Source organism: Narcine bancroftii, chromosome 7 (assembly GCF_036971445.1).
Source record: "Narcine bancroftii isolate sNarBan1 chromosome 7, sNarBan1.hap1, whole genome shotgun sequence".
NCBI lineage: Eukaryota > Metazoa > Chordata > Chondrichthyes > Torpediniformes > Narcinidae > Narcine > Narcine bancroftii.
The window spans coordinates 166,246,283-166,259,677 of NC_091475.1; the positions used below are offsets into that span (position 1 = coordinate 166,246,283).

Genomic DNA, 13,395 nt, shown 5'->3' on the forward strand with positions numbered 1-13,395 from the left:
AAAGATGGAAGACAGACTTAAATGTGATAATAGATGAGAAGAATTGGGCTGATTTATGTCAGGACTGTATGACTAATAGAATAGTTAGATGTAGATTGGTACAATATAATTTTTTTTACATCAGCTATACCTCACGCCACAGAAATTAAATAAATTGAAATCAGATTTATTAGATTAGTGTTTTAGATGTGGCAAAGAGGTGGGAATTTTTTACATTCAACGTGATCTTGTGATAAAGTAAGAACTTTTTGGCTGGAATTAGGAAAATTTTTAGAAAAAAATTAAAGGAGTCCATATTTCCATGAAGTCCAGACCTAAATTGAAATTAACTAGATATCAGATAAAATGTGTTAAAATTGCATTAGCAGTGGCCAGAAAGTGTATTGCAGTTGCTTGGAAATCTAATTCACACCCAAGTTTAGAATGATGGAATGAGGAAATGTACAGTGTGTTCCCCTCAAGAAAATTACATATCATTTAAGAAAAAAATGATATATTTTTACAAATTTGGTGCCCATATTTACAAAAAAGAGAATTTAATTTTTTAGATTTCTAAATGTTCTTCTTAGCCTCTAAGACCTGCGTGGAACCCTATTAATGATGAAATAGATATGAATTTTAGACTAGATGGATATTAATATTTTCAGCAGTCCATTCTCATTCTTTTCTCTCTTTTCCCCTTTATTCTAAAACACTTTACTATGTTCTTTCTTTTCTTTCCTGTATTTTTTCTTGGGATTGTAAGGGGGGGGGGAAGGGGGTATTATCATCATGTATTTGATATTCAATATATTATTCTATTTGTATTTTGAAATATATTTAACTGTATGTATGGCTAAAAAATTTTAGTAGAATATTTTAAAAAAAATAAACAAAAAAAAAGCTTGAATGGAAACTTTGGACAGACACAGAAATGGTCAGAGTTGGGAAAGGAGAATTTTGTCTTCTAAATTTTCCAGATCATTATGTGCATTGCGGCACCTTACTATTTTATTTTTAACTCTAGCCAAAGGCAGTTCAAAATCAGATACAGATGCCTAACCTTTTATGCTGGATTCCGAAAACTGGCAACCTCCAAAAACTCACTTGTTTTGGTAGATTACATCTGCTCATCAAAGACAGAGATTGGCATCAAACATGATCCGATGCAACCTTCGCTCAACCTCTGTGTATTCCGTTGCATTCCACATTGCTAATTAGTGGTATAATTACTTTATAAGTACCCTACCTGTCAAGCAGGACCCTTGCTCAACTGACATGGGAATATCCTGTGTCATTCCGCTACTTTATAAGTGCCTCCGAATCGTCATATACTGACGCCTGTCCAGGATTGCGGTGCTTTCATTTGGCCCGGCAGTGGCAGCTCAATGGCCATCGTCGCTATCCATAATTCCCCACGCAGCTGAAATCACTTTACCAGCGCTGGGGAACTGAAAAGATGGTCGTTCCTCTGACGCTGGTACAGCGGTCGGGGTGGGGGGGGGGGGAGAAAGATGGCAGCGCAATTTTGGCATGCTGGGTGGAGGAGAGATAGCAGCGCAACTTGGGTGAGCTAGGGAGAGGAGAGATGGCAGCGCAATGGGCGGGGGGTGAGAGATGACAGCGTGACTCAGGTGAGGGGGAGAAATGGCAGCTCAACTCGGGTGGGGGGGAGATATAGCAGCGCGACTTGGACGGGTGAGGGAGACGGCAGTATGATGTGGGCGGGCTCATAGGGACAAATCAAAATGATTCCAAAATCCGGAAGATTCCAAACATGGCAGGTATCTGGTCCTGACAATCTTGGATAAAAGTTTAAGCACCTTTAGCAATTATTGAAAGTGCATCCTTCAGAAATTTACTATTTGGCATGAGATGCAGTGGAGTGGACTGCCAGAAAAGAACTCTCATCTAGACCACTATATTATCAAAGAAAACAATGTTTAAGTCAAAATTGGTGCATAATATATTTAAAAAGGAGAAAAAAAAATTATGTCCTTGACCTGTGAAAATAATTTAACAGCTGATAGGAGTGCACACATTGATGTCTGGAGATAAACAAGATAACTTGCACAAAAAAAGTATGCACAGTAAATTAGATTGACAACCAGTTACTGTCTTTGATGGTGGTCCTGGTTAAAAATTTTTCATTGATGAGGGAAACAATTGTCTATCATTAAACAAGTAATGGCTTTCAATTTAATTTAGTCCGGAAGTGGTAACTCAAGCAATATTCGACAGCACTGAAATGTTCACCTGAATTTGTGTTCAGATCAAGAAAAGAGATTCGATTGCATACCAATGAAATAAATCCAGTACTACTGAGTTGAATATAGTCTATTTGGAATCTAAAAATAGAGTGCAAATTACTGTCACTGTTGCCAGGATGCTCAAAAAAGCACGCTAATGGACATGGAGATTGCAGATTATGAGCGCCTGGTGAAAGAACTAAACCTGAAAATTGCTGATCAAGACAACAGGATTGATGAAGCTGTAGAAGAAATGGCATCAAACAAACATAAACTGGAAAACATGGAAGATGAAATCAGTGAGTTCAGTTTTCAGAGTGGATTTAAAGTGACTTTGGTTAATTGGAAGGCTTTAAATTTTATTCCTGATTAACATGGAATCAGTGTAATTACTTAAACCACACTGATAAAAGCAATTTTTCTTTGATAGTGATGTCACAAAAGTGGTAGATTTACATGAAGCAAGGAACTGTATAAGGGGTGAGAGTGCAAAATGATGTAAAATGATTCAAGTTCACTATCTTTAATCTTATCACCACTATATTTTAATAACAGTGAAATTATTTCTTGTCCATTTTTCACACAGGTATCAAGGTTTTAAAGAGTACTTTCACCTTAATTTATCCTGATGTGAACAAATTTTTGGAAAATTAAATGTTTCAACTTGCAGATCAACTATATGCTGTTATTCCAATTAAGTCTTTATCTCAAAATTTTATGATATTGGAGTCTATCATAAAAGGAGTAATAGCAGAACACTTAGGCAGAAATAATAGTATAAGGGCTAGTCAGCATGAATTCCTGAAGGGTAAGTCATGCTTGACTAAACTTCTGGAATTTTTCGAGGATGTGACAAAGAGGGTAGACTTGGGAGAGCCAGTGGATGTGGTGTATTTGGACTTCCAGAAGGCCTTTGATAAGGTACCGCACAGGAGACTAGTGGGCAAGATCAAGGGAGCATGGTATTGGAGGTAAGGTGCTGACATGGATAGGAAATTGCTTAAGAAATAGGAAACAAAGGGTTGGAGTAAGCGGGTCTTTTTCAGGATGGCAGGATGTGACGAGTGGAGTGCCGCAGGGATCGGTATTGGGTCCTCAGTTGTTTGTAATTTATATAAATGATTTGGATGAGGGGATTATTAATAACATGAGCAAATTTGCAGATGACACTAAACTTGGTGGCGGTGTGAGGAGGATGTCAGGAAAATGCAGAGGGACTTGGACAGGTTGGGGGAGTGGGCTGCTGAATGGAAGATGACGTTCAATGTGAGCAAATGTGAGGTTATCCATTTTGGGGGCAATAATAGGAAAGCTGAGTATTATTTAAATGGAGACAAGCTAGGGAGTGGGGAGGTGCAAATGGATCTGGGTGTACTTGTTCACCGGTCACTGAAGGCTAACATGCAGGTTCAGAAAGCTGTGAAGAAGGCAAATGGCATGTTGGCTTTCATAAAGAGGGGATTGGAGTATAGGAACAGAGACGCCCTTCTGCAGTTGTACAGGGCCCTGGTGAGACCCCACCTGGAGTATTGCGTCCAGTTCTGGTCTCCAATTTTGAGGAAGGACATATTAGCTATAGAGGGTGTGCAGCGCAGATTTACAAGGTTAGTTTGAGGGATGGCGGGGTTGACATATGCTGAAAGGCTAGAAAAACTGGACTTGTATCCGATGGAGTTTAGAAGGATGAGGGGGGGACATGATTGAGGTTTACAAAATTATCAGGGGGATAGACAGGGTGAAGTCGGATTACTTGTTCCCAATTATGGGGGAGACGAGGACTAGAGGGCATAGTTTAAGAATACAGGGTAGGCCCTTTAGGTTGGAGTTGAGAAAACATTTTTTTACCCAGAGAAGTGTGAATCTGTGGAATGCTCTGCCACAGAGGGAGGTAGAGGCAGATTCGCTGATTATGTTCAAAAGAGAGTTAGATAAGACTCTAGTGGGCAAAGGAGTTAAGGGTTATGGGGATAAGGCTGGAAAGGGGTACTGATAGTAGTGATCAGCCATGATCTGTAAAATGGCGGTGCTGGCTCAATGGGCCGAAGGGCCTACTCCAGCTCCTATTGTCTATTGTCTAATTCCAGAGTAAATAAATTGTGTGTACTTGTTAAATTCTATGTCCGTTTCAACCAATTAAGTAATGTCTTCTGTAATAGATATTAAATTACATGGTCATTTGCAGAATCTCTTCTGAAAACACTGGAAGAAAATAAAGAGAAAAACACAAAGATGAAACAAATGCTAGTGAAAACCAAGAAAGAACTTACTGATTCAAAAAAAGTTGTGAGTAACAACATCTACAATGTTTCTAATCATTGTGAAGTGTTTTAGTACAAAATAAATGTTTTTATCAATAGTTGCATAATTAAATAAATGGCATCCTTGTTAGCCTCAGTCAAGTTTCAAGATATGACTTGTATATCTGTCAAAGTTTGACTAAGTCAGGAAGGTTGCTGAGACTTGAAATGACATAATTTTTAAGCGGTGAACATTTTTTTGCATAGTCATGGGAATGAGACAAGGAACTAGAGGAAATGGGAAGCATTCTTGCAGAAAAATAAACTGTTTATAGAGATTCCCAAGAGAGAGAAAATAGCATAGTATGGGTTCCTTGGCCCATGATGTGGTAACAACCTATATAAATCTATTCCACATCAATCTAACCCTTCTCTCCTTCAGCCCTCAATTTTTCTTACACCTATATTCCTATCTGAAAGTCTTTTAAATGTCCCTATACTATTGGCCTTTACCACAATCCCTGGCATTGCATTGCAAGCACCCACTTTTCTTTGCTCTGACATCTCTCCCAAACTTCCCTCCACTCACTTTGATCATTGCCACCCTGAGGAAAAAGGTGCTGGCTGGCCATCTGATTTATGCCTCTCATAATCTCTATTAAGTTGCTTCTCAACTTCCATCACTCCAAAGAGAAAAATCCCTTGCTTACTCAACCTTTCTTCATAAGATGTCCTCCAATTCAGGCAGCATCCTAGTAAATTTCTGCACCCTCACTCAGGCTTCCACATCCTTCCTATATGAGGTGACAGAATTGAACACAATACTCTTAAGTGTGGTCTAACAAGAGTTTTATAGAGCTGCAACATTACCTTGGTACTTGAACTCAATCCCCAGTCTAATAAAGGCCAGCATGCCTTCTCAATCAGTGACCTTGAGGGATCTATGGACTTGGACCTTAAGATTCTTCTGTTCATCTGATAGCCTGAAAGATCTACAGATTAAATGGTAAAAATGCCATAAAAATACAATTTTTTTTAAAAAATAACAGAATTCTAAAATATTGATGTTATTCTTGCATTAAAGTGGAAATACACTTTGTGAGGTAGTGTCAGATGAGATGTTTATATATTAATTTCTTTGAGTTTAAAAAATTTCATAAGATATAAAATAAAAAGTTTAATTGCACAACTGCAACTTTTTGTTAAATGGAAATTGTACCCCAAATTTTACTCACTGGGGTTGGCAGGAAACTGTATAATTGATATATTATGTTTTTAGGAAACAGAGCAATTAGTTCTTCAAGCATCTATTCGAGGAGATCTGGAATTTGCCCAACAGCAAGTGGAAAATTACAAGGTATCTTTTTAAAATGTATTTTTCAATTAAGTTCATGCAGATGCTGTCAAGTATTCTTATTGTTTTGACATTATATGCCAAATACCTGAAATAAAAACAGAATACTGGACATGCTTGGGAGATCAGGCCGCATTGGTAGAAAGAGAAACAGTTAATATTTTGTTATTCTAACCTATGACTTTAACATTAACTCTATTTTTGATTCTCGAGATGCTTGGCCTGCCAAATGTTTCCAGCAATCTTTATTTTATTTCAGATTTTCAGAATCTGCAGCTTTTTTAAAAGATTTCCATTTACCATGCTTGGCATGGTTTAGTGGGACAGTTATTTTCCTGTTCAATAAATGTAGACATTGAAATAGAGATGTCTTTTGAATACCATGAGTTTCATGCAGTGTTGGTTTTGTTGTTGATGGGAGTTGGATTCTGCTTGGATTGTATACACTATAACCATCTAAAGCTGATAATGTTGGGTTGAACATTTTTAATTTTTGAGAAGTTAAATATAACTGATGTAAAAGAAATTACATTGAACCAGACTACTAATATTAAAAATTTTCATCATATTTTCCTTACATAATTGCATTCAATCATTTTTATCTATTCGGCTATTTAAATCAGTGTCCCATCTTAATCTAGATTTATTAATTCCTAACTTAGGAGCTGCTATTTGATGTAATTTGTGCATTGTTGCCGACTGCCTCAAAGAAACACACACTTGCAGTGTGGGAATTTAAGCTCTGAGATTTATTGAGGCTAGAAGGGCTCCTTTTATACACTTGGAGTTCCCGCCATTTCTTTGATTGGCTGACGTCAGCCGCATGAATAACAATAGCGAGTAGGTACATTCTTGCAAGTGAATACCCTTCTTCCCCAGCCTATTATTGATCTGTTAGTTGGGCAGCTTGGCCAGTGCCATTTTAGGGCTGCTGGTCTTGTACTGCTCCAGCTTTCAAACTGCGCCAGTTTACTGTGTTAAGGGACGTGTTGCAGTGTTTACTACTGCGCACGCCACGTGATGTGCTGGCTCAATCTCCGCAGTGGTGGGCCGCCACAGTATCACCGAAATAAACATTTATACCACCCTTACATATCAATAATTCTAATTCATTCTGTCAAGGTAGTATCACCTAACTTATCAATCAAGAAACCTTAACGAGGTAATAAAAAAAATATTATTTTGGACATGAAATTTTTCCTTCATTCATTGAAAAGTAATAAATTTACTAGCTTCAAAACACTCTTCTATTTTCTTAAACCCCATTCGATTCCAAATCCTCAAAAATTGATTATCCATAGAAAAAGCAAGGTCTATTTTGATATAAAGACATTTTTTGAGAAATCAAACCTTTTCCACCTTTCATAACCTATTTTATTCCATAGTTTAATCAAATTTTTACTTTTAATAATTTTGAGTTCCATTTATAAATAAAGTCCTGCGTACAGTTTTCACCAATTTTACTCAATTCTATTTTAACCCAAATTTATCTACATCAAACATCCCATTAGTAAATTTCAATTGAGCTGTCTTATGGGGAAGTTGCAAACCTCCTAATTCAAATTTCCAGGTCAATTTTTCCAAACACACTCCAGCCATTTTTCCATTCCAGAAAAACTTCCTAATACTTGAATGTAAATCCTTTAAAAATTCTTGAGGAAGCCAACAAAGAATTGACTGAAAAAGATATTGAACCCCTGGAAAAATATTTATCTTTATACAATTTACCTACTAAAGTTATAGGCAAGTTATTCCACCTATTTCCATCTTCCTTAATTTTATTAAGATAAATAGTTCATTATTTAAATGATTATCAACTTTAATCCCCAAATATTTAATTCCATCATCTGGCCACTAAAATCTAGCAAATTCTCTAATTGTGTATAATCCCCTTTAATCAAGGAAATAATTCCACTCTTGTCCCAATTAATCTTATAAGCCGATATTTCACTATATTTTTCCAGTCTTATATTTATTTGACACAAATAATTTTTGGGATTTGTCATATAAACCAAAACATCATCATCAAATAAATTAATCTTATGTTCCTCTTGGCTAACCTTTATACCCTTAATATTAGAATCTTGTCTTATTAACACTGCTAAAGATTCAATTGCTAAAACAAACCAAGCTGGAGATAAAGGACATCCTTGTCTACTTGATCTAGACAACTAAAAAAAAAACAGAAGAAATTTGTCCATTAGTTACAACTTTAGTAGAAGGATTTTTATAAAATTTTAACCCAATTAATAAATGTAAATCCAAAACCAAATTTTTCTAAAACCTTAAATAGATAATTCCATTCTAATCTATTAAAGGCCTTTTCAGCATATGAAGTTACCACCACCATTAAATCTCCCTTCTTTTGAGATAAATGGAGTAAACTGATCAATCTAGCAACATCATCAGTGGATTGGTGTTTTTTTAATAAAACCAGTTTGATCCATATGATTTAAATTTGATAGATATCTAGCCACTCGATTTGCCAAAATTTTAGCTATAATTTTATAATCAGAATTTAATAAAGATATTAGCCAAAAGGATTCAGTTTTTAACAGATCTCTATCTTTCTTAGGTATCACAGTTATGATTGCATTTGAATTAGTTTCCAGTAGAGAATGGGTTTCCGCTGCTTATTTCAACACCTCCATAAAAGGAGGTATTAATAAATCTTTAAATTTCTTATAAAATTCAGTCAGAAAACCATCTTCCCCCAGTGACTTACCACTTTGCAAAGAATTAAGAGCCTCACTAATTTTTCTTACTGTAAATGGAGCATCTAAATCTTTCCAATCTTAACAATTCAAGGCAGACAAACTAATTTGAGACAAAAAAAATTATCAATTTTATCCTCATCGCTATCAAGCTGAGATCGATATAAAGTAAAAATCCTTAAATCAGTGGTTCTCGACCTTTTTCTTTTTACTCACATACCACTTTAAGTATTCCCTATGCCAGAGGTGCTCTGTAATTAGTAAGGGACTGCTTTATTGAGGTATGTGAGGGGTAATAAAATGTTTGGAAACCACTGTTTAAATTGTATCTAATTGACTCATTTATGTGCATGGTTTCATAACTCCAAAGGAAATGGGCCAATGACAATTTTTCTCAAGCAAAATATTTCAGTAACAATTGGGTCTAGAGCAGTGATTCTCGACCTTCCCTTCCCACTCCCATACCATCTTAAGCAATCCCTTACTAATCACAGACCACCAATGGCATAGGGATTACTTAAAGGGATATGCAAGGCGGAAAAAAAAGGTGAGAACCATTGCCTTAAATTAATCATTTATTTCTTGAGGTTTATAAGTAATTTTCTTCGAATTCTTCTTAATAGCATTAATTGTCCTAGAAGTTTGTTCGACCTTCAATTGCCAAGCCAAAACCTTATGTGCTCTTCTGTTTGGTTCCCTCAATCAATTTTTCAGTTCTATAAGTCTGCATAGTTTTATAATGAAATTTCTTCTTTATTAAACTTTTCCCTTACTAAACTTTTCCTTTTTTCATCAGAGGTGTGAAAATTCAACTCGCCCAGCAGAATTAATCAAAACCTGTCTTAAAAATAATTTTTTAAATATTTCTTAAATTTAAAAACTTTGAGATTTACTTGCTAATCAATATATTATGGCTGCAAGGAAAGGAAAGATTCAAACAATTAAGAAAACAGTTGCTAAAGAGATTAGTACAATTGAAGAAGTTGGGCCTACCTTTACAATGGAGCCTCAGGTGCAAGTTCCTCTTCCGTACTGCGGCAGCAAGGATTCGTACGACTCCAGCACTGTCTCTCCGGGGAGCAAGTGAAGATGGCGCTGGAGTCCAGAAGGAGACGATCGAACTGCAGACGACACAGGAACAACTGTGCATGCGCGAAAGTTCACACATGCGCAAAACGGAGCAATCTGTTTCCCTATGGGGAGCAGTTGAATTGATTAAGGCTATGGTTATAGTGTTGCTAGTCAGACCCAGCCGTTGATTCAACTAGATGTTGAATCAGGTTTATCTGCTAGCAATTCAAAGGGACAGAAGGCTGATGATCAATACAAAGAGAAGGAAGTAAAAGTTCATGAAGAATTGGAGGGAGCAGGAGCAGAATATGAAAAATATGAAGCCCAACTGATTCAAGGGTTTAAAGCAATGCAATTCAGATATCCTGAAGCCAGTTCATGAATAAACCTCTCTAATTATCAACCAAATGTTGTTAATGTGTAAACACATGGATTTGCAATTTATATCTGTCTGAAGTGATGTTAAAGAACAATTTGAATATGTTAAGAGTGAAATGAAAAATATTAAAGAAGGAATGGCAAAATATACTGAAGCTGTTGATAAAGTTAAAATTCAAGTCCAGAAAATTGAAGATGACATTCAAGATTATCGTTATGAAGTAGAGCAATGTAAAGATACAGTTATTAAAATGGAATATTCTGTAATGACTTGGGATGTGCAAAGGAAAGAACTTTTACAAAAGATTGATGTATTGAAAAATCATAGTCGCAGGAACAATGTGAAGATTGTCAGGTTGGTTGAAGATTTCAAGGGCTCTAATCCAGTACAATTATTTCAAAAGTGGATACCAGAAGTTCTGAGTCCCAAGAACTTTCCAAATGGACCTGAATTGGATACAGCACATAGGGCTAAAAGAAAGAAGTCATTCCTAAGACAAGCACCACGCTCGATTTTTTTTTTAGATGTTTACGTTATCAAGATGGAGAAATGGTATTAAGAGTGACGGTGCAAAATGCCCAAAAATACCAAGGTCCATTAACAGTGGCAAATAATAAGGTTTTTTAAGGTAATTTTTATGCAGATTTAAGTATGTCATTGTCAAAAGAAGAAAGGCGTTTAATCCTGCAAAATCAGTGCTTTGGGAAAAAGGGATATAAATTCTCTTTTCGATACTCAGCCACATTTAGTGTTTTCTGGAGAAAATCAATCACCATTTTTTATTGATGAAGAAGCAGCTTTGGAATTTGCAAATTCCCTTCTGAATATTAAACAAGATCAACGAATAAATGCTCAGAGTCAAGTGTTACAGTCAAATGCCCAGAGGACCACAAATTCCAGCAGCAATAGAAATTCACCAAGACAAATGGTTACTTAAACAAAAATTACTTTTAACTTTCTTTAAACATAAGAACAGGATCAAACTTTAATTTATTACTATTAACTTAACTTAACCCCCTCCAACTTCACAGTCCAATCTCACTTCTTACTCCTCCAAGTTCACCAGTATAGGCAATTCTCATGCTGTGCTTAGAATTTAATATTTATGAATCTTCACTAGGCTTTGGTCTTGAAAGGTAAATGGTTACTGCTCAGGAATGTTCTTGGTTGTTTTCAGAGAGAGATCTGTTGCTCGTTGGACACCCACAACTGATTCTTTCCGATCAGCCACGTGTCTTGCCTAAGAAACTTGCCCCATCAGGGTTTTCCAGATGATAGCCTCTTTCTTTCAGGTCACCATAGAGTTCCTTTTCTCTTTCTATCATCTCAGGCATAACATACAACCAGCCACCTCCTCTTGTATGGGCCACAAGGGCTTTAAACAGGCTGAGTTCAGAACTCGCAATCTGTCTTTCTTCTATTTTTTCTTCCTTGGAGATGTCAAATGTAATTGAAAGTTTGTATGGAGTGGTGGTCTAATAGGATAGGTGGTCAGAGTTCTTTAATTTTTGTATTTAAGAAATGGCAGTTAATAATGTATTAAATTTTATAAGTTTTAATATAAATGGCCTTAAAAATCCAATTAAGAACAAAAGTTTTAGCTTTTTTTAAAAAAGTTGATACTGCTTTTTTACAAGAGACACATTTAACTGAGAAAGAACATCAAAAATTAAAATGATATTGGGTAGGTCAAGTGAAAGACGGGTTACTATTTTGATTAATAAGAATGTACCTGTTAATATTTGATCTGTGGTCACACATCCTGCTTTGAGGTTTGTTTTGGGACATTAACAAATTTATTCAGAGATGAGAACACTTATGAGTATATACACATCTAATGTTGATGATGAAAGATTTATTAATGACTCTTTAATGTATCTTGCTGAGGGACATGAAAAGGTTTTAATTGGAAGAGATTTTAATTGTTGTCTAATCTAATTCTGGATAAGTCACGGAAGTCAGTTACTAGGACTAAAACGGCGAAAAGGATTTTGACTTTGAAAGATTTGAATTGATAGACATTTGACGAAGGGTGAATCCGAAGGAAAATTATTCTTTTTATTCCTATAGGCATGACTCTTACTCAAGAATAGATATGTTTTTAATGTCATCACAGTTACAAGGAATAATTATGCTTGCAGAGTATAAAGCTTGGATTTTATCTGATCATTCACTACTTTTTTACATCATGTATAGTTTCTGAAAAGGAAAAATTGTTTTATAGATGGAGATTTAACTCTATGCTGTTAAAAAGGGTAGATGTTTGTGATCATATAAGAAAACAAATTCAAGAAATTTTAGAAATTAATTCTAATTCAGTGCACAATAAATTTATTTTATGGGATGCTTTGAAAGTTTACTTAAGAGGTTAGATAATAAGTTATTCGGCAAAAATCTAGAAGGATTATGTGAAAAAATTAGATTACTAGGTGCGGGGGTTTTTTTTGACTTATGATTTTTTTCAACTTACAATGGGTTTGCCAGAACACAACCCCATTGTAGGTTGAGGAGCACCTGTAATCAAAATAATTAATTTCTGCATTTTTTGAGGTTGTCCTCAACTAACTGGTTCATGCCATATGCAAAAGTTATAATAGAGAATTGAGTCAACGATGTCTTGGAAACTCTAAGTATGCACAAACATAAATGAAGTCTGCTTTTAATACACAAACGTGCTGGAGAAACTCAGCGGGTCATGCAACATTCTTTATGTAGCAAAGAAACACAACCAATGTTTCTGGCCTGAGCCCTTGTGTAAATAAAATGGTGGGAACGGGATAGAAGAGGAGCACAGGTTTCATTTGGTCAGAGATTTTCTGTTATTTTCCTTGAACAAAAGTGAAAGAGGAATATTTGATAGCTGTAGATTCTGACTAGTTTTGATATTAAGAAAAAACCTCCTCCTACTAACTGATAGTACAAGGACGAGAGGTACAAATTTGAGATTTTGGGCAAGAGATGTAAGGAACAACATTGAAAGTGAAACAAAGTCTGTAGATGCTGTGATTGTAGTAAATGCACCAAAGTGCTGAAAAAATTCAACAGTCCTTGCAGCATCCACAGGAAGTTAAGATATATAACCAATGTTTTAGGGCAGAGTCCATCAAGGTATGAGCAAAGAGCAGGAAAGGCTGGGGGAGGAGGGAAGAAAGGGTGTCGCAAGAGCCTATAGATTAAAGGCCATTGGGAAGGGGGACTGATTCTGTGAATGCAGAGCTGGAGGACAGGCAATGGAAAGGGAGAGAAAGAGAGACACACACAAGGCTGGAACTAAGGAGACGGGGACAGGTGAAAGAAATGAGATGGGGTGGGGCAGAGGCTAATGAAAATTGGAAGATTATATCATTGCCATCTGGTTGGAGGGTGCCTAGATAGAATATGAGGTGTTTTTCCTCCAATTTGCAGGTGGTCT

The 13,395-nt window shown here is 36.0% G+C and overlaps 1 protein-coding gene across 2 annotated transcripts in view; it reads left to right on the top strand.

Annotated features, from left to right (window-relative positions):
- The window catches only part of LOC138739328 (GRIP and coiled-coil domain-containing protein 2), a 134,642-nt gene that overhangs the window by 95,684 nt on the left and 25,563 nt on the right, over positions 1-13,395 (top strand). For both annotated transcript variants that reach the window (XM_069891139.1, XM_069891140.1), the window contains exons 13-15: positions 2,365-2,527; positions 4,411-4,511; positions 5,745-5,822. In XM_069891139.1, coding sequence (XP_069747240.1) covers positions 2,365-2,527; positions 4,411-4,511; positions 5,745-5,822 — 342 coding nt within the window. The remainder of the gene's footprint in view (positions 1-2,364; positions 2,528-4,410; positions 4,512-5,744; positions 5,823-13,395) is intronic.